Raw genomic sequence first — 21,033 nt, forward strand, 5'->3', positions numbered from 1 at the left:
AATACTCTAAGATCGTTTTCATCTGACAACTGGATTGATGGCTTGATTGTCGATCCCTGAGAAGCATCGCTGACTTGGCGCTTCCGACACTCGGTAAAATCAGCCGTGAAATGGCGATCCCATTGGAGAACCGACTTGAAAGGCTGGGAAGGGCAATCTGTGCAGCCGAAAATGACGAAATCCTCCAAATTCTTGGTTCGGGAAGACTCGAATTTGTGATGCGTCTCCTCCAAATGCTGGACCATGCATCTGAAATTGCTGGCTTTCAAGACTTCACCGCAAAATTTGCAAATCAAACAGCGTAAGTCTCCTCCTAGGCTCGGACCAAAGTCCGGGATGTCGTCGATTTTAAACACATACTGACCCGAGCAGACCAAACCACAATCGTGGTTTTGGAGCAATGCTTTGGAGCTTTTAAATCCGGTTAGCCCGCAAGCTCGACAAGTGTAAGTCACATCAATATTATCACGGTTTTGGGCCAAGACTAACCGACCCTCAGAGTTATGAAATGACCGAATATCCGTGGGGAATGTGATAAAGCCATCCTGACACAAACTCACCGGACTCATACCCGTGATCCGAATACTATCATGTCCATGATCACGAACTAAATGCCCCACGATCTCGCTCAGGATCGGGTCAGATTTAACACAGAATCGACATTGAAAATCCAGATGAACGTGTTGGTTTTTGTGGGACACGCTCTGGAATGCGGGTACTTCTTCCGAACAGTACAGACAAGGGCCCGATGTCCCGACGTCAATTTCCCCTTCAACCATCAAGACGATCGTGTCAGGTGTAAATGAGGACGAGGATTCCAGCCTTGACGTCTCGGACGACTGAGACAAGTCACAAGGGTCGATCAAAGGCTGCGGTAAATAGCGATCTTGACCATTAAGCGCACAACACGGATGTCGAAGGACACTCTCAGTTTCCTTGAACTCCTCACGACACACCCGACAGGAGTAAGGCAACTCCGAGACATGGATCTGGATGTTATGCCATCGAGCGACATGACTCTTGAGGGCCACCCGGTCCTGCGCCAAAAACCAACGGTCTGAATTGCGACACAGGCGGCATTTCAAGGCTCGAAGGTCTTTGGGCAAGGTCAGGTGTTGTCTGGACACCAATTCGGCTAACGTGGACCCGTTCAAATGCCCATGATGTCTGGCAAAGTGATCCATAATATCGGTAAACCGATCATGGCCGAACTGGCAGGCGCCGCACTGAAACCGTAGAAATGAATGGCGTTGTTCCAAATGGGACACTAATGAGGATTGAACCACTCGTTCGTTGCAATAGGAACAAGTGGTTCGTCGAGACACGAGTTTGATTCGTATGGCGGGCTACACCAAGCCATTTTGGACCGACCGATGAAATGAGATGTGATGTGTGTGTATCTCCGCTGATATCGGGGGAGATGTCCAACGGTCCAACGCAATTCGCTTGGCGTTTTCCATCCCACGACTCGACTGACGGCTAGTGTACAGACTCTAGGCTAGTGATGGTGCCGAAATGCTGACAGGGTGACACAAATCAGCCGTTCATTCTGAGAATAATGGCTCGTTTGTAATAATGTGTATAGGAAGATAGAATGAATCTAAGGATTGGAATCTACCGCAACTATATCTGGAAGTAGGTCATAGTCAACCCTGTTCAAGAAATACAAACCACGCTTTATTCCCACTCACGAAGGGACCATTGGATTATCCTGAAGCCATCCATCCATCTATCCATGTCGAAGCTAATTGTACTGCACAAATATTGATTGCCCTAAATATACTCTGTACGTCCAGAAGGTGCATCTCATTAGGGCTGAATAGTATGTAAATGAATATATCTATAAGGAGGATCAAATATCAATAATAAAAGAGATACACGCGGCGCACCAAGTGCATCCAATCCAATAATCAACGACGGCTTTGTTTCTCTTCTTGCGATATCACTCAGCATCCACCCATGTGCTCAGGTCTGCTCAGGTCTGCTCAGGTCTGCTCAGGTGCCCATGTGCCCATCCCAAATGAAACCAAGGAGGCCAGTTAGCCAGTTAGCCAGCTAGCCAATCAGTCGATCCTCTGCTTAATTAAAGAAAAATGAATTCGAAGACGGAGACCGAAAACCATCGACCAAGGGGCCTCCATCATCCATCCTGTGCCCCCATCATCTCACCACATAATAGGCTTATCCGAACATTTATCGATGACGTAGGAAGTGAATCTCTTGAGGAACCGGGGATATTCTCGCTTGTAGACGGTTCGCAAGGCGGCTGCCGGGGCCCAACCCCCCGGATTGATCACGGAACAGTAGGTGATTTTGGTGGTGATGTCCTGTCGGCGGATGTGCTTGTGGGGCTTACTCCGTTGGGCCTCATCAATGATGGTATCACAGACAAATATCACGGTGAGATCCACGCGCAACACACCATTCTGGTTTTCGGGCGCCGTCGGATGATCGACCGACTTGTTGCACACCAAGTAGGTATCGTGGATGTGGGCATCGGTGGACGGGATCTTCCGCAGATGCGACCAGAAGCAGGCGTCGCGTTGGGCAGTGGGCCAGATGCGCTTGTGTAATTGCAGGAAAAGCAGGGTATCGTTGGACACTTTTTCGATGACGGATGCGTGCTCCAAAGTGGTTTCCCATTCCATGCGCACATCCGGCGAGAAGAAATAGTGGCACAACTCGCGAGCCGTCACACCTAAGAGAGGAGAGAAAGAGAGGAGAGAAAGAGAGGAAAAAAGAGGAAAATGAAATGAAATGGGCATAATGGATGGATGGGTTTGCCGTTAATTGCCGACTCAAAGTGAATATGCATTGGGGAATGGTCATCTCGTCATCTCATCGCCGCGGGTTCCCTACCTTTCACTTGGTGGAGGGCCTTGAGTGGATCCACCACCCGTCCTTCCACTTCCTCCTCCCGCTTGTACATGCGCATCTCGCCTTCTTGGGCAAAGAGCTCCCAAACGCCGTCATTGCCGGGCAATAACCGCGCGTAATACAATTGCTCTTTCGTGACCTACAAGGAGGCCAACAAATCCGTCACTCACTTGGTCAAATATTCATGTATGACCTCATTCATGACCGCACTCACCTCATCAATGGTAGGCCAGAGCGAATGGCTTTTGGTGGCATCCTCCACGTCGTCCACTTCCTCCTTGTTGTCCACGGAGACCATCTTCAGTTGATCTCGGTATTGCTGCTCCTCCTCGAGTTTGTCCAAGGCATTTTCCACGGCATCGTAGAACTCATCCTCGCCAATCTGGCTATGGGGGCCCTCTTCAAAGTCCGGACCCTTGTTCAAGGGGCTTTGCGTAAGGACCGCTTGATCTTCGGAATTCGGATCCGAGAACTCGATCTACCGAAATTGGGGTCACATGTTAAATGCGGAGAGTGTATCAATTGAATGCTAACTCAAAGCCAAAGAATAGGGGGTTTGCACACATATAAAGATTGGAGATCAAAAAATTAACTGATAACTGGATAGAAACTCAAACGTAAAGTGTTTTAATTTGCTTCTGAATATTGAGAAGAGGGTCCATGTAACATAAAACATCCAATACTAAAATCACAGTTTTCTAATGTAGTTTTCATTTTTCTATAATACTTTACATCGGAAAAAGATCTCCTTAAAAAAAATTATTTCACAACCATCCTCCAAGATATGAAATCACAGAAGAAAATGCGAATATGGGCCTAGCAACTATTTCGGCCTGTTTGACGCTCTCTCGTTTAGCATCGGACAAGTCCATCTAGGTGTTAATGTTACTACTCTCTTACCGATTTCTTATACTTGTCCTCGGCGATTTTGCGTGCGAAATGCTCCTTGTCCAGTTTCTTTTTCCACGCTTCTTCCCGCGTGTTCATGATCTCAATGCAATTCGAGAGCGTGGCGAGAATGCCAGCCGTGGTGGCCTTGAAAGTGATGGCCTCGCCTTTGAAGTCCACGGGCCCCCCATTCCCATTGCCCAGTGCATCCCCGGGCTCTTTGACCCAGGTTTGCTCCCCGACACTGTCAAAATATGCTTGCAACGTGTCCACTTGTCGACACAGAATGTCCCGGTAGGTCTCGAGCTCGGCCAATTTCTCCGGCAAGCCTCGGCCTTTGGGATTGCTTCGAATACTCGAGGTCAATGACAGACCACTGCCATGCCGCCTCAAGTTGTTCTCATGCGGATGGTGGTGGTGGTGGTGAAGGTGTTGTTGTGTTTGTTGTGGCAATATCCACTGCGGGTTGGTTTTGGAATAATCCAAGGCGTCCACCCACCTCTGTCGGTCCTCGAGACTCTCGGCCCGCAAATACCACACGCAATCATTGACAGACACATCAAAGCGTTTCTCGTCGAGTGCGTGCATCTTGACCTTGGCCTTTTGCACGCTGATGGCGCCACGGCATCCGAAGTCCGTCTCGTGCTCCGAGCGGTAGTACACGTAATTGCCGTCCTTGAGCACGAAGAAGCGGTTCTGCCACCCGTGAATGTAGTTGGTCCATTTGGAGAGCGTCCCTTGGATCTCGGGCGAGCCAGGATCGAAATCTTCATCGTCCGACAGTTCCGGGGACAGGTTGAGTACGTTGGAATGGTTGGGACTCAGAAGGTGATGATCCAAGGACATGACGATTGATGGACTGAAACAATGAGAAGCTCGATATCATTCATTGTCCGGGCGTTGGCCTCCTTACCAGGATGGGGTGTGTACCTGATCGAACGCTAGATATAATAGCCCAAGCAGATCATTCAGGGGAATGAGTTACCACCGATGAATGAAATCAGGACATTGGACGTCAAGTCGGGGATTAGGCCAATAGTATTGACATCATTCAAAAGCGACCCGATGAGGAGGAGAAAGTTATTGAACTGATTAGGTGGAAAGACACTAAGCAAAACATGCACGCACGCACGCACGCACACAACCAACCAACCACTCACTCGCAATACTTTATAGTTGAATGAGTGACAAACTGACTGACTTGACAGACTCAGTGTGTAATAAGTGAAAGGCGCTAGGGCCTTTTGCAGTAGCAGACACATTCAATGTTTGACAAGATAACCATTTCACGCCCTTGGTTTGACGAACTCTTTTATTAGGACGCTCTTGCCTTTCCCACCATCACAAGCTTACCTAAGAAAAGAATTGTCTGCCTTTGGCGGTCGGATATTTCATTTCGTCTATCCAAAAAAAGTTGGTTCAACTTCAACATGAATCCCTGTGCATATCCACTTCTCGTCTTTATCTACGAGCAGGAGGCCTGCCGTCATTGCCCCTCCCGTTTTTTGTCCGCCCGGTCGGACAAGAAAAGTGCGCGAGATTCGACGAGCATGCGAATACTTGATACCGTGGACAGGAAGTAATGGGAATAATGAGACCGGCATTCCAAAATGACAACGATATATTCGCACAAACTGACAAACACGAGATACATATTCCGAAGCTCAAGTCTGGTTGGTACATCAAGTGAGCAGACCGTTCTCGAGACTGCGTTTGAAACTTTGAGCCATGTGCTTGAGATATTTTTGACAAGGAGAGAACACGGCTATATCGGACTCGGTCATTTCACTAAGAGTTAACAAGGCACATTTCAAAGAGGATCGGTTGGGTTTGAACCCTTCTAAAAGTATCGGCAACACATAATTGGTCGAGCCCCCGGAAAAGAACGGAAACATGAATCGGAACATCAGATCCATTTCGTGCTTCGATTGGCGATGATCGACGAAACCATGGACTTGGGAGTGAAGCGACCAGAACACGAGCATCATGAGACCTTCATCGTTCACGGGACCGGCCACAAAGTGACGAGAGGGATAGGAGCAATTGCTTAGGAACGCTTCCAACAGACAGGGATAGCGCATCGAGTCACGGAGTTTGCTCTGGTTTTGCTCCACCTCTCTCCGGAGGGCGGGTTCGTTCTCCGATACGGATTGAGGGGCAATGGCAAATACTTTGTCCTGATTCGCTCCAAGCACGAGCTCCAGAACGGAACGGGCTAGTTCGGGACGCAATTCAAAGTACGGAAAATGTGTCATTAAGAATTCGACCACACTTGAGAAATCCGTTTTGAGTGCTACCGGATGAACCGTATTTTGCACGGCCAGTATAGCAAGAAACCTCGCCGGTAACGGTGGTCTGTTATAGACATGTTGGGACTTGCCAATAGTGTTGCCTTCAATGGTTACTAATGGTTTCATGGGCCGTTGAGATATCATCATTCGGCCACTGACACCATCGATTGGTGCTGGTAAATGAGCGGTGACGACGGCATTCATACCTTGATTCTGCCAAACCATACTCTGGCCTTTAAAGTCTCCCATTCGGACGTTCAGGATGGGAATTCCCTTGGATTTAACAGCCCGGGGATCAATTTTCCTTCTGATTTTTTTCGCATCATTCAAAGCGATCAAATCCTCCATGTTCGATGGCTGAGGATCATCAATGAGCTTGGCCACTTCTGGGTGCGAAGTCCCTTTTGACGGCCGATCATTCTCATTCGTTTCAACTTGCACCATGATCTCTTGGAATTGGAGAGTTTCATGCATATCTGTGGTTTCAGGGATATTCGTCATTTCAAGGGTATTTGTCATTTCAGGCAAATCAATAGTTTCAGGCGACAGTGGGGCAATTGCTTCTTCATTCTGAGATGTCCCGCCTTGTGGATCAATCAGATGGCCCGAGATTTCATCGAGAACAATGGGTGGTGCTAGGTCAGCCTTGGCAGGGTTCTCGCAGACGCTAACATCAGTATCAGAGTCAAGTGGAATGTCCTCTTCAGATGAGCTAGTTTCGTGCCTCTGGGCTTTGTGAGTGACAGAACTCTCGTCCCTATCCTTTGATACCTCTCTCTTTTTCGGCTTGTCTTCAATTGTTCCCACCCATTCGTTTTTAGACCAACGTTTGATTTGTTCCAGCTTTGCCGATTTCTTTTTCCCGGACGATGGGATGGCAGACTCGGGTCTTTTACGTTTAAGCTTTGTAAGTTGCAGTTTTTTTCTCTGTTCAGTTTCAAAGTCACTCCACTTGCCTTTGAACAAGTTCAGAAAGGAATAATGAAGCAGCCGATCCCGCAGTGACATATCCATTAGCTGTAGATTGTACTCGTAGGCCTTGAATGTTTCCTTGTGGGTCTTCGGTTTGGCTGGAGTCTTCATTTCGTGGCTGTTGAACGGCTTCATGTGCGTCTTAGCCACCCAAGTCCTGGCCACTTTGGGTACAAAGAACACCACATTGTAATGCGTGGGCTCTTTGGCGTCTTCATCGTCATTCCAGTAGTATTCCCGAGTATCAGGACAGAAATCAACCATCCCAGGCCATAGGGGGTGGCAAGCGACCTTGGCCCAAACCAACGATCCAGGCACATAGTCCACCTAGAATTCAACGACAAAAAGAATCAAAAGAATCAAAAGTCTCAGCATGGCAAATTTCCTGTCCACTGACCTTCACATACTCCTTGGGCGTTGGCTGCCATTCCAGGGCCTTCCAACATCGTGGAATGGTCATGGAACAGAACCAATGGTCGGGAATGATGGATGGATCGCCGTTGCGGGGAATTTCGGCAAATCTTTGGCAATTGGGATTGGCACATTGGACGATCAAGGGGCCCTCATATTTGAGCTGGAATCGTCTAAGGTTTTGGTGTGAGGTGAGACGGAGATGCTTGGGAATCACCTCATGATCGTCGCTTTGATCCACTTTCCCATCTTGTAACAGATCCAGAAACGTGTTCAATTCGTGCTCATGGATCAACTTCAAACATCGCTTGGCCATTAAATTCCCAGTAGAACCTGTAGCAACAAAAGATGAAAGTGGCATCTCAGTAAAGATGGGCGCTCAATCCGAGGATCCGCCCTTGGCCTTACCCGCCGGTTTGAAGCACTGCCCATCCGGCTGGCCCAATGGACTGCCCTCATTCGTGTCATTGGATAATGAAGTCCTGGATGTGGCCATGGCATCCATTTCTCCAGGGAAGGTTGGGAACCTCGCCTGAATCGATCCCCGATTGTCGTTTAGGAGGTGGTTCACTGGGTCCGTTCTTCGCTTCCTCGGTCCCTGTTATTTTGGCTAGCGTGGCGGATCAGTTGATCAATTTGGCGCCAAAAAAAGCCCAAACCCGGGATTCTTCAGGATTCGCCAGACACGAAATAGCTAGCAAGTTTCAAAGTCAATGGAGGTAAAGAAAAGGTTGAAATGCCACGGCTAAAGTGATTAGCTTAGGAATGCTAGTGCCATGGACGGAATTTTGGAAAGACAGGGGAAGCATTGTCATAGAATATTGAGCTTTAGGGGGTCGATTATTCAGGGATGGAACGAGGGATGATCCATGAAAAATCAAGTCAGACTTCAGCTGAGAGTAACCTCAAATGTAATGTGGTCTAGATTCAGTTGACGAGCGCATATATGTCGAGATTTTCATCGCGATTGTTAGCTCTGGTCTTCCCTATCTACGTCTTGAGGCGCAATGAAATCCCATACTAAGTCGTACAACTAATTATTCAGCCTGGACAGACTACTTCTCACGTGGAGGTCAAGTAACCTGTGATGGGCATGGGCCAGCCTCGCATGGCCTGCTTGAGCTCGTTGGTCACCACCCAATTGTTCTGACTTGTCAATGCCCGCAGGCCCCTTGGTTATCAGTTATCACGCAGCCCATACCTGAGCACTTGGAGCGACAATCAAGTTTAATGCAGCCGTTCAGGGGTTACTTCGACCCTGTCAGTCAGGTTCGCACCGGGCATGACTTTTACGACATCATTTGGCAACACTGAGCCCTCGAAGCCATCTAATCCGTTCTCCCTTCTTCAGGACCCACCTAAGTACTACATACATGCATACACGTTTCCCTCAATCTCAAAACGGCCAAACACTTGTTCATTACGTCGGCTCATTTTTATCCGGTGGTTTCCTTTATTTTCAGGCCCATCTGTGCCAATCCCCTTGATTCTCATCTTCATCGTCATCATGGCTACTGCCTGTTTCAAAGGTAAAGTGATCCTGATCACGGGCGCCAGTTCCGGCATTGGCGCCGGTACGGCTAAACATTTTGCGGCTTTGGGCGCCAAATTGGCTCTGATTGCGAGAAACGAGGCCAAGTTGAATGAGATTGCTGCCGATTGTCGGGCTGCCGGGGCTGAGGACGTGTTTGTCTCACCCCACGATCTGGGCATCGCCGAGGAGTGCGTCAAAGCCGTGGAGAATACGGTGTCCCATTTTGGAGGTGAGTGACGGGCAATTTGGTTCAGGCTTGATGGATTGAAGGATGGCGGGTTGGTGGGTTGGTAAGTTGGTAGGAGGGTGGTGGTGGGGTGATAATGTGGTTACGGACGCGCTCAAGAACTCAACGGTGGCCGGTGGAACGCATGGTTTTAACCGCCTGTCTGTCTGTCTGTGATGACCGTAGCTCCATCCATATTCCGCTCCATCTCATCTCTTATGTTAGCTCACGCCAATAACCGATCATCATTAGGCCTCGATGTGTTGGTCAATAACGCGGGCATCATGCACACCCAAACCCTGGCGACCCTCTCGGCCGATGATTTTGATGAGGCCATGCGGGTGAATGTGCTCTCGGCCGTGAAAATGATCCAGGCGGCCAGCCAGCATTTGGAGTCGTCGCCGTTGAAGAACGTGGTCAATGTGTCCAGCATTGCTGGTCTTCGGGCCTATCCCGGTGCCATTGCTTACAAGATGAGCAAGGCCGCCATGGATCAACTCACTCGGTGTTCGGCCCTGGAGTTGGCGCCCAAAGGCACGTGAATCCCAGCCTTGTTTCCAACTGTGATCACGACTGGGGCGGGGAATAGATCTGTTGACTTCATTTCATGGTCAATGCAAGGCAGTTTTTCATTCTGCGGGGTAGGCTTGGGGTAGGGTTGGGTCACGGTTGGCAACAAGGTTGACATGGTCCTACATCTGGATATCAGGCATCCGTGTGAACTCTGTGAATCCGGGCGTGATTGACACGGAACTGTTTGAAAAATCGGGGATGAATTCCAAGGGCGTGAAGGCCTACTTTGAGCGGTCCAAGAAGACCCACCCCCTGGGCCGTGTGGGTCGCGTGGAGGAAGTCGCCTCATGCATTGCTTTCCTGGCCTCTGATGGAGCTTCATTTGTCACTGGTCAAACTCTGGCCATCGATGGTGGTCGAAGTGTCCAATGCCCGAGTTAAAAACACACACAATAAAGAGATATTCATAATTAAAATTTGTCACTCAATCATCCTAAGTTGTAGAATCGGAAAAAGAACCACTAAGACTTCTATAAATCAAATAACTCCTCTTCACGGGTTGGGATAATGTTTTCTGGGGTATATTGGGAAGATGATGATGATTGCTTTGAGCTTTCATTGTTGCGGACTCTACACAGTAAATTCACCCAATGCACTGTTTTTGGCCCTTATTGACAAAATTGCTCAAGTCCATCGATATACCCAGATCCTGAGGATTATGGACTTGATCCCTGAGCAGATATGAATGGAGGTAAGTTAGCTCATACTGATCTTGACAACACATGAGCATCGATGTGCAAATGTTGCAGCCAAACCTCATGGCTACTATTATGAAGGATGGTCTTGACGCTCAGAGGAAGTTCGGGGGAAAACGTGGAAGCGAACCAAAATTTGTTTTCTGCGTTTCTAAGTTGTAACCTTATTCTCCATTTCTGAAACGTTGATCTCTAAGGCCTAAATATTGAGTCGGAAAATCTATAGATTGACCAGGTATTGATTGAATTACACAAACACGTCGTCTCAATAGGATTGGATGTCTTCGTAAATTCTGCGGGCATCTTAGTTAACGGAGATACGGCCACTGGATCTCTTGAGGACTATGACAGGTGTATGAACATTAACACGAGATCAGCCTTCATTTTGAGCCAAGCGGTTATTCCCCATCTCATCAAGACCAAGGGCAATATGGTCCACATTTCAAGTGTATGCGGTAAGACATTGATCAGACGTACACTCATTCATGGAACGAATACATGGCTTAGTTCACTTTTTACGTACGATGGATTTCGCCTCTCAGGTTTGAGGGCCTTTCCCGGTGTGTTGGCCTATAGCATGAGTAAAGCAGCCGTGGATCAACTGGTCCGCACTTGTGCCTTAGAACTGGCTGCCCAAGGGGTCAGAGTAAATGCTGTCAATCCCGGTGTCATCGTCACAGAGATCCATAAGAACGCCGGCATGAACGACGTCGCGTGAGTATTGCCATCCAGTAGTCACATCACTCTTTACCCATTTTTTTACCGTGAACGAACAAGTGGACTTTTCTGATCCACAGATATGCGGCCTTCTTGGAAAAAGGAAAAAGAACCCATGCCTTAGGTCGGGTGGGAACAGTGGAGGAAGTGGCACATGCCGTAGCATTTCTGGCCTCTAATGAATCAGCCTTTATCACAGGTGCCACCCTACCAATTGACGGAGGACGCAACATCATGTCAGTGTGATTTCGATGGGATGAAACAGCTACTCAAGGGAAAGATTCAGAAGACGGATCTGGTTGAATTTTGTTTCTGAATAATATGCCATAAATGTACTGCCATGTGGAATGATCTGAGAAAAAAAAACGCTGTTCGTCTCAATACCCTAACTGCGATTAAAATTGAGCTTGGAATCGCAGCCTGTTGATGTTAACATCGTCTTAATCAAGAGCAAGCTCTATCTCAGAGATCTCCATAACGAAACCAATGGCCTGACAAGGTTTCTTCAATCGTAAAAGTGTCTGGTTTCTTGAATATTTTTGATCTTGTCGTTCGCCTAGATTCACTTAAGTAACATTTTAGAGCAATTCAATCAGGCTTTCATAGTTCGAAGTGGTATTGCGGGAAATGGCACATCCGATTTCAGCTCTAGCTACTAACTAACCCATGAGTTACAGACACCCCCCTTACATGAACGACAACTTGATGTGAAACGATGATCGCAACGTATATTTGCCTCCCGTTTCAATCCAACATATACAGACAAGATGTTGACGTGTGAGGGGTGTGTGTTTGCTCCAGATCAAATGGGCATCTCTCTCCACCCGAACAGAGCAGGACAGCCACGGCCGCCATCTACTTCAATGGGATGAATCGAGAGGAGTGAGTGGCACCAATACCCGGCCGACCGTGCTTGACGGGCTTGTAGGTAATGGAGAACTCGCCCAAATAGTGGCCCACCATCTCGGGCTTGATCTCAACCTGGTTGAAGGTCTTGCCATTGTATACGCCCACGATGGATCCGGTCATCTCGGGGACGATGATCATGTCACGCAAGTGGGTCTTGACAACGTCGGGTTTCTCGTTAGGCTCGCATTCCTTCTTCTTCTTGCGGAGCTTCTTGATGAGCGTCATCGGCTTGCGCTTGAGTCCGCGGCTGAACTTACGGCGAATACGGCAAGGGAACAGTTCCATGAGTTGTTCATGGTTCATGTCCAACAGTTGGTCGAGGTCCACCCCGCGGTAGGTGAACTTGCGGAAGGTCCGCTTCTTCTTCACTTCTTGAGCCTGCAAAAGATCATGACGTCATGTTAAGCAATTTATTGCTTTGTCCACTTTTGATTCGCGGGTTTGTGGCCGTGTGTCAAACGTAAATTGTTTGACTTGGCCCGCTCTAATTTAATATGATACACAAGCCTTGAGACCATACCCCTTTTCCTGTGACCCCCAGAAAATAGCCAATCCGGGAAGGGCTTAAAATCCCCACTGATTGCGGGTGGGCCAATAAGCTATCGATTATTGAAGAGAAGTCGTCAGCTGGTTCACCGTAATGTCAATTTTGCTTTTGCTAGGGAAATCCGTTTCCATCTAAGCCATCAATTGATCGACCCAAGACTTGTGTCCGATTGAAATCATTCACCGAACCCAGGATTTACATTCAGGGGCCATCTAATCTAACAACTTGACTACTGGATCGACATGCCATCAAGATAAATACGCCTACATTTCGTTATACTTTTCAGAACAGGCCCTCATTCGGGTGCATCAGACAAACCCAATTGTCCCCATGGCCCGTTACGTCTTCTGGAGAGCTTACTGGCCCACAAGACCAGGTTGTTTCCTTCAAAATAGGTGTAGTTTCCCCGAGAAACGGATGATTTTTAACACTTACTTGTTCGTCGGCCATCCTTTCAGAGAAGAGAATCACAGGAAAAGGAAGGTCAGCTGCTTTTCGGAATCAGATGACGGTGTTTACATATCAGGGTCGCACTTTAGACTTGGTAATGTTGAATAAGATAAAACGAAAATAGATTGCGAGTGACAAAGAGATCAGCTTGATCAGCTCTGTCTGTCAATGTAATTCCGAAGAAAGTACGTAGCGAAGTTACGAATTAACTTTACGGGTCGGCGACAGGGTTCATTGAAGAGGAAGCTTCTACCAAATATGAGTCTTGAGGCATTTTTTCTCCCCGTTTTTTACTTCCTGTCGATTGTCTATCAACGTTATGCCCTGATCAATTCCTCCTCTTAATTCATGATTTTTCAAGATAATCCGCAGATGCGCCTCTCTCCGGGCCTTTCTGTTCTTGTTCGCATCCCTGATGGCTGTTTATTTCCGTCCGAGAACAACCTCACTTTGGTTGCGTGTCTGCAAAGTTTCAAGTTCCGAGACACACTAAGACTCGAATAGTTCAGTTAGTTTAGTAGGTCGCGAAAATATTGTAACTTCCTCGTCAGTTCCACTTTCATTCTAAATCCTCTCCCGCCATTAAGGTGTTATTGGTTAGCTTTCACTAATTGGCAACGGTACAGTTTGAGACATCATTTGGAGCAATGGTTGAACGATTTTTTTTCTGCATAACAGAACGGATACTTGAAATGAGATTGGAATCACCGCTCAAATGGCCGATCGTAAAAATGCATGTTCTTTTGTCCCACATGTGCCAGCGTCCATCATTTTGAACTTAAGAGTGGTAATTGACAATCGAAAACGAAGCATCACGAATCCTGCCATCAGTTAATAATCCATTCTCAAATGGGTTAAAGATTTCATTGAAAAATAGATCAGGCGAAATTCACCAAAATATTGCGAAATGTTAGCCATTTTCAAGATTTCAAAACCTTGGAGCCCCTGTCTTTTAGTACTTGATTGCTGTCGTCCATCTTGATTTTCTCGGCCTTACTGTCAGTTTTCGAAAATTTAAGAAAATGTTCATTTAAATGAAAATGACCAATGTATAAACAAACTTTGAGTCGTGGCGAAAATGAGACGTGACCCCATCTTGAAGCCAGTGCCTCATGTGATTGCTGATAGTCACTAATAAAGGATTGGGGTGTTGCTCTGTGAATCCAATCCTGATTAAAAATGATTGGCTAAACGCCGAATACTCACATGCAATCCTCAAAAAATGAGTTGATGTTTTCGATCAATGATGAACGTCGGAACACAATTTGAATGGCCTCTTACGCAGACATAACTTGCATTTGCTTGAAGTGGTGCACAATCAAAGGCCAGAGAACAAAGGTAATGTCGTAATTGACGAAAAAACGATTTGCCTTCAGAATTCTTTGTTTTTGTTGGTTGGCCAGGATAATTCCAGAACGGGAGGAAGGAAACATCATTGGATCGGACTCAGCGGTGGTTTGGCACTTTTTTCCTTTAGGCTTACTATACGAATTTGTAAAACAGATTGCTTTTGCTTTCCCTCGGGTCAAAAATTAATCTCCAAACACACTCTGAAGTAATCGTCGTACTGGTTTTTCTATTAAGGCCCCTAACCCAGGTACCAGAAAATCTTTCCAAAGAAGAAAGGGCGAAGGATTTTTTTGCAAATTCATCTATCCAATTGGTAAAAGTGCACTTCTTGTTCTTGGGAATAGGGCGGTTCCTCTCATCAGCTCGTGCTCCATGGATATGGAACCAGAAAAAAAGGGAAAGTAGTTCCTGGCCCAGTTTCCGTCGGAGAAACCACCAAGAGATGATGTGATGAAGAGATAAGACCAAGTGGCCTTTGTGTACTAGACCTAGTTGGTACACGTCCTTCAGGCTTTTGAAATCCTGACGTACGTCTCAGGAGCAGGCTTCGCTAGAGGCCGACCTCCAAGACCACGGCCAAAAAAGCAATTTCGGTTACCACATTGAAACCAATGAGGTCGACAGGGTGCCAATGGGACCCCTATGTAGAATGATTCAATTGTCATTTGACAAGGGACAGCAAGTCGTTTGAGTGAACGAAGTGTACCCCTCCGAACATTATGGTTCTTCCCCTGTTCCCCACTGATCAACGATGTCTTTATGCCTTCCGACTAGAGGTCGATAAAAACCTTGGTCTACTTTATGAAGTCCTACATTGCATTTCATGCCAGTCATTCCATGAGGTTTGGCGTGGAAGGAACCAGTTCCATGGATCTTGATATCGTTTCCTTGCGTCTCATACTGTACGTATGTATTTAAGACAAGTTCCCTCTGCAGAGCTGGAGGCCTGCTTTCTTGGATGTGATCATCAGTGAAGGGTATGTTCCATGACCAATCCAGAAATCAATGGCAAGACCATCCAGGTACAAGAAGTGGAATGTCACGTGGAACCAAGGGTGAAGCCGGTGTCAGAAGATCTGAATGGACATTTTGTCATTCGAGCGCCGTTTCCTCCGCCAAGTATCCAGGCGTCCCACGTTCCACGACGGATTGAGAACGACTTATTGATTTCGACTCCACGAGCCTCTTTCCAATCCAATTATAGTAGCGATTTCATCCTCACGAAGTTGGATGAAGAAGTCGATGAAATTTTGAGTAAGAGTCACTCGTCATTCACCTACGAATCGCGTCCCTTGCCCGTGGAGTCCAAATATTGGTGGTTGGATTTTGATTACATCTCGTGTTTGAGAGATATCATCCAACATATCTTCAAGAACGTCTGTGTAAGCGTCAAGGGATGGCACGGTCACTTCCACACGGTTGATCAATGATTCTTCTCGTTCATGTTGCAGATGAAGAAGAGTAACAAGATGGGACACATTCCGTCTGCCATTTTGACAAACCACTTAGAATCGGCGGAGAAATCCCAGATCCTCGTGCTCACCAATCTGTCCATGACCTCTATTCCCAATCAAGGTACGGTGTCAACTCACAATGTAAAGATATATTCATATCTCATTAGACTCGATACACGCTCTAATTTCTATTCGCTCAACTCATGAAACTTCTCAATTTGACCTTCTATGATAAGCTTAACTGCTCGAGTTGGCAAAATTTTGTCATTAAGCGATCATGAAGGAAGAGGGCGGGGGTACATTTTTTATGCAATACGATTATTAGCTATCATCATTAATCAGGTAACGAACCCAAAACCACTCCATTCTCACTTTGTGTGGATGTCGTCGCATTAGCTTATTTTGTGACTTTCGGAAGCCAAAAAGGGCGTTCGTCGTTGACGATAGAGGTTGAAAGGTGGGCTCGGAAAACCCGTTCCACTCTTTCATGACAAGAGACCATAAGCCACTCAATGATATCCTTCTTCTTCTTCTTCTTCTCGTCCTGTTTTGCTGCATACTTTTCCAGTGTTCCATCTGGCTCCGCGGTTGAGGTTATTGGACTTATCAGCCAATCGCCTCAGCTCGCTCCCAAAGTCAATTGCGACCTTTGTGACCTTGAGGAGTTTGTTCTTGAACCAAAACCGACTGACATCGCTCCCAGATGAGATTGGATCCCTTCAGGAGCTTCAGATTCTCTCGCTGTCATACAACTTACTCGAGGGCTTACCTGAAAGTGTGCGAAACTTGCGCTTTTTGCGAGAACTCAAGTTAGCAGCCAATAAATTCAAGGAATTCCCCCGGCAAATTTTTGATTTGAAGAACCTGGAGATCCTGGACTTGTCGGGCAACCAATTGGAGGAAATCCCGGAGGGTACTCACAACTTAGACGTAAGTCATTTATCTATTCCAGCTAAGGCGCAGTCAATTTCCGCTACGATCTGTTGCAGAGGCATCCATGGTTACTTTGATGGCCATAAAATGGACGTACATTTAATGGAAATAATTGATTATGAATCAGATTTTTGGTGGGGTCAAGAGATACTAATCTCATATTCTTAACTCGGTCAGCGTGACTAATTTAAAAGGTCGGAAAGAGTCGGATTAAAATGTTGTTTTGAGTATCGTGCCCATATCTTTAATGATTTCGATACTAATTGAAATTGTTCTGCATTAGCGAATTTCTAAGAGAGTAAGAAAGCGATAAGAATTCAATGACTAAGACTTTTTGCCACACATTGCTTGCCAAAGTCAATCTTAAATATAGAAATATTTGTTGAAAAATTTCGCGATGAAGTTTTAGATATTTCAACTTTTGCAGAACATTAAGTGATTTGTTCATTTTACCGTTTCCCCATTCTTTGATTAGAGTATAAGTCTTCAAATCTAAATGATGAAACATTTCAAAGGTCAATACATTTTCAGTTCTAGGTCAACATGTTTAAGCTACCAAAGATCAATTCAAAAAATATGTGTCCAAATTTAGTTGATTCCCATTGTCATCTGTCCTTAAAATTATCCCTATTTTTATTGTTTATTGTTTCCAAAGAGAGGATTTCTTTTAAACCAACATACTTGTGTAGTACAACCTTTTCAGGATGAATTATATCTGCCATCGCATTGTTTTTGTTTCAGTAAGTAAGTCAAAATCGACTCGCTTTGGCAAATTTTACTACATTTCAGTTACTTTTTGAGCAATTATTTTCAAACAACTTTTGCCAACGTCTATTTGTCACTCACCATTTGAAAATCATAAAGAAAAACAAAATGTCTAAAAGTAAGACCTCGTTTAAAAGCTTTCTTTTAGATCAAAGCAATGTTCTGAGCCCTCATACTATGCGTGACATGAAATTGTGATTTTGAAAAGCCTCTTCTGATACAAAGTTATCCTGACTTCGGAATATAGAATGTACACTAAATGCGGGTAGGTTCATAATTACCATTATTTGTGTAGTTGATCATTCACCTTCAGCGTCGGCGGTTTATGGCTCTTAACCAGGTCTAGTGTACGCATTCTGATTGTGCACTTCTTTTTGACGATCCCATGAGAGTGAACTTCGAAAGAAAGACTTATTCAAAAATGAAAGATAGGTGCATTTTGAAAAAGGAAGAAGGAATAAGACAATACATGAGCAACTGTAACGCTCTTCAATGTTATTGTAGGAGGCATTTTATTGATGCTACTACTTAAACTCATACAATTGTGTCTTTTACTTGTGACATTTTCAGCCGTAGTGGCTATTTTGGGTTCATTTGTGAATAAACCTGGAAAATATGTACAAATTAAAGCGATTCAATCATGGCACAATTCTTTACTATGAACCTTTTGCTCGGATTAATATGATTGTTTTTTTTTACTTCATTCGCAGAGATTGAATGACCTCAATTGCAACGAGAACGCCATCCAATTCCTGAGCGATGATTTGACCAAGGGCCCGAATCTTCAGATAGTCAGACTTCAGAACAATCGGATCAACCTCAATTCACTTCCGGATACGATTCTTGTTGATTCAAAGGTGAACTTTGACATTCTCCAGTCCTTTGTTTGGGTTCAAGCACCCGCAGACATACCCGCAATTAACTTTGGTGTACTTTGGTGCATATTGCACACAACACTATTTCTATTAGTACCTGGCGGCAAGGTCCGGAAATGTACATCCAGTACTATATCAGATGGCTCTTTTGTCTTAGGTTTCGCAGATATTCTTGGATGGTAATGGCTTTGAAATACAGGCCCTAAGCGATTTCGAAGGCTATGAGCAATATCAGGTCCGGAATGAGAACCTGCGCCGTAACTCTCGGATCAATCCGTTCTTCAATCTAACGGTTCGCTCGCCCAAGGAAGATGAGTCCTCCCAAGCCAACGCCTTGCCACTCGCTGTGCATCAGAACTCGATTGGCTAATTTCCAGGCACGATTACAAACCCCGCCACAACGAGCACTACGTCCGTATTGGCCGTGGCCTTGGCATTTTCGAGTGGTGGTAGAAGAAAAAAAAGAACCGACCGAACGTCGGCATAGTGACACGAGCAATTGAGAGCAATTACTAATCATCTTGAGTGGAAACGCTAATGTGCTTGATACATATAATTACAATACACATCAGGACATCAGGTTCAGAACACAGTTCCGTTGCTTGGATATCCTTGACAAATTTCCTCCATACACTTGGGGTCCGGATTCTGGTCACCAATTATTGACTGGTTCACCCATTCAATTCCAAGAAAAGTCCGTTGCTCATGGGAGAGTTCAACATTTAACCGGGTTCATGACTTGAACTCGTTCCAGGGCCAAATTTTGCAAGTAAATATGAGCATGAGCAAGTCTCGATGGCATGCGACGATTTGAAAAAATAATTGCGTCAGGTTCCCTCAAACCGAGTAAAAACATACAGTATTTAGACGCTCAAATTTGTTCATGAGGCACCCACAAACCCTCAATCAAGAGACATGCTCCTGTTGCAAAATCTGACGTGAATTTGGACGAGTTTTCAGTTGAGGAAGTCGGAGAACGAACGATATTCAGAAACGCCTAATGACGTGACGCACTCTCTCACACACAAACACACACACACACACACGTGCATATAGGTTAGACATTCATACACTCAGACGCATTTGAGGAAAACCAAACTGTTGTTGCGATGTTTCTTGTCTCCACACGTAACTGGCATCCCTGCCGGGCAATCTCCCCGCCCGACTGCCGACTTGCCCGCACAGATCTGTGCTTGTTTCAAATCCGATTTTCTTCTTCCTCTTTCCTGTTCGCTTTGTTTGTTGTTGTGGTGTTGCATCGCGAGCGCCGCGACGACACTCGCTCCGGGGGAGGGCCCGTCCGCCCGTCCGTCCGTCCGTCCGTCCGTCCGTCCGCATTCTGTGCACATGGGTCTATGGGAATTGCGTACGATGGACCAAAAGAGGTGGTGTGGTGGTGTAGAGGTGGTGCAGAGATGGTGGAGAGGGCGCAGAAACCAACGGGATCCTCCCCCTTCTCTCTTGTCTTGGCAGGATATGACAAGGAGTCAACGGGTAGTATTTCGTAATTTAGAAATAAAATGAAACAGAGCCTTCTGAGTGTCTCGCTCTCTCACTGACGCATTCACACGTGGGTTTGGAGGTAGGCAAATACTACATGGTACCACACACACACACTCACTCACTCACACATGTACATCCATCCATGCGTTATCTGTCAGTATTGGTTGGCTGGGGGGAGTGGTGAGACAGGAGGGGATTGAGGCACAATTGACAACCGCTGTCCTAGGCGGGGAATGCTGAGGACTTGTAGACGATGGAGGCAGCCTGATTGGATGAAAAATGAAACGGGAAACGGTTTGGAAACGCTTCCGTGTTTCCAACTCAGGAGTTCTTGAGAGGAACACACAACAAAAGACGGAACCGCACTCACTGTTCTTTTCGTTCTGACGAATACATGGCAATGCAATTTGCATGTCAATGCTTTTCCCATCTCACTGTCTCTGTCGATTAGAGTGAAAAGCAGGTTATGATTGCTTGAAAATTCATAATGCCAGATTTCTGTTTTCTGGCCGAGGGAGTACATACTTCCCTCTCAATGATAACAATTGCGATAAAGCAGATCAGGAAAAAAGAGTGGTTCATTTCCAGGGCAGTAGTAAAATTCTCTTACTATTTATAAACCTTAAAGTTCAAACTGTCACTTATATGTCGTCAGCGATGAAGCACAGCATATTATGCAAGTAGAAATGACTTTCGGTATATCATCGACATTTTTGTTTTCAGATAAATGTCATTGCCCTCTTAGTATATATCTAAAACACAGGTTGCACCTTTTTGAATGCTTGACGTTTTGCAATTTGTTGCATCGTTGAAACATTGTAAGTGCCTAAAGAAGCTCCCTCCAATGCCAACTTTTCGATTGTAGGAAAGGCATTACTATGCCAGATATTGTTGACGTGCTCTAAATGATTGCAATTCCATTTAATCATTTTAGTTTGTACGTCTCTGGCACAAAATTGAAATTGATGTGGTTAGATTTTGCGTCAATTCCTGTTTGGTAGAGACTTATGAATCAATGAGTGCATGCAGGAACGTAGGTGTGCGAGAGCTGATGTTAGTGCTG

General features: G+C 45.9%; 5 protein-coding genes across 8 annotated transcripts; 2 read left to right on the plus strand and 3 right to left on the minus strand.

Annotated features, from left to right (window-relative positions):
* Nucleotides 1-1,820: 1,820 nt before the first annotated feature.
* On the minus strand, nt 1,821-4,997 carry LOC131888453 (ceramide transfer protein-like). The gene is made up of 5 exons (XM_059237308.1): nt 4,696-4,997; nt 3,778-4,624; nt 3,092-3,355; nt 2,860-3,016; nt 1,821-2,698 (listed from the first exon to the last, which is right to left on the minus strand). Exons 2-5 carry the CDS (start codon nt 4,609-4,611, stop codon nt 2,166-2,168), a joined length of 1,788 nt encoding a protein of 595 aa, XP_059093291.1. The 5' UTR covers nt 4,612-4,624; nt 4,696-4,997; the 3' UTR covers nt 1,821-2,165.
* Nucleotides 4,998-5,368: 371 nt separating this feature from the next.
* On the minus strand, nt 5,369-8,181 carry LOC131888452 (uncharacterized). Its single transcript, XM_059237306.1, has 3 exons — nt 7,848-8,181; nt 7,426-7,772; nt 5,369-7,355 (listed from the first exon to the last, which is right to left on the minus strand). Exons 1-3 carry the CDS (start codon nt 7,942-7,944, stop codon nt 5,448-5,450), a joined length of 2,352 nt encoding a protein of 783 aa, XP_059093289.1. The 5' UTR covers nt 7,945-8,181; the 3' UTR covers nt 5,369-5,447.
* A 329-nt stretch (nt 8,182-8,510) lies between these two features.
* LOC131888457 (3-oxoacyl-[acyl-carrier-protein] reductase FabG-like) lies at nt 8,511-11,597 on the plus strand. 4 transcript variants are annotated; one of them, XM_059237318.1, is made up of 5 exons: nt 8,660-8,801; nt 8,903-9,202; nt 10,740-10,922; nt 11,010-11,181; nt 11,265-11,597. In XM_059237318.1, exons 2-5 carry the CDS (start codon nt 8,947-8,949, stop codon nt 11,428-11,430), a joined length of 777 nt encoding a protein of 258 aa, XP_059093301.1. In that variant the 5' UTR covers nt 8,660-8,801; nt 8,903-8,946; the 3' UTR covers nt 11,431-11,597. The 4 variants fall into 4 exon arrangements, with proteins under 4 accessions (XP_059093298.1, XP_059093301.1, XP_059093297.1 ...); XM_059237315.1 differs by lacking the exons at nt 10,740-10,922; nt 11,010-11,181; nt 11,265-11,597 and adding exons at nt 9,425-9,733; nt 9,909-10,188 and having other exon boundaries at nt 8,511-8,708; XM_059237314.1 differs by lacking the exons at nt 10,740-10,922; nt 11,010-11,181; nt 11,265-11,597 and adding exons at nt 9,425-9,733; nt 9,909-10,188.
* A 295-nt stretch (nt 11,598-11,892) lies between these two features.
* On the minus strand, nt 11,893-13,230 carry LOC131888458 (small ribosomal subunit protein uS19-like). Its single transcript, XM_059237319.1, has 2 exons — nt 13,076-13,230; nt 11,893-12,471 (listed from the first exon to the last, which is right to left on the minus strand). The coding sequence occupies exons 1-2, from the start codon at nt 13,088-13,090 to the stop codon at nt 12,040-12,042; spliced, it is 447 nt and encodes a 148-aa protein (XP_059093302.1). The 5' UTR covers nt 13,091-13,230; the 3' UTR covers nt 11,893-12,039.
* A 1,940-nt stretch (nt 13,231-15,170) lies between these two features.
* On the plus strand, nt 15,171-19,061 carry LOC131888455 (leucine-rich repeat-containing protein 57-like). The gene is made up of 5 exons (XM_059237311.1): nt 15,171-15,822; nt 15,892-16,015; nt 16,463-16,824; nt 18,303-18,449; nt 18,625-19,061. Exons 1-5 carry the CDS (start codon nt 15,427-15,429, stop codon nt 18,835-18,837), a joined length of 1,242 nt encoding a protein of 413 aa, XP_059093294.1. The 5' UTR covers nt 15,171-15,426; the 3' UTR covers nt 18,838-19,061.
* Nucleotides 19,062-21,033: the final 1,972 nt, after the last annotated feature.

The sequence above is a fragment of the Tigriopus californicus genome, chromosome 10, assembly GCF_007210705.1.
Source record: "Tigriopus californicus strain San Diego chromosome 10, Tcal_SD_v2.1, whole genome shotgun sequence".
Classification (NCBI taxonomy): domain Eukaryota; kingdom Metazoa; phylum Arthropoda; class Copepoda; order Harpacticoida; family Harpacticidae; genus Tigriopus; species Tigriopus californicus.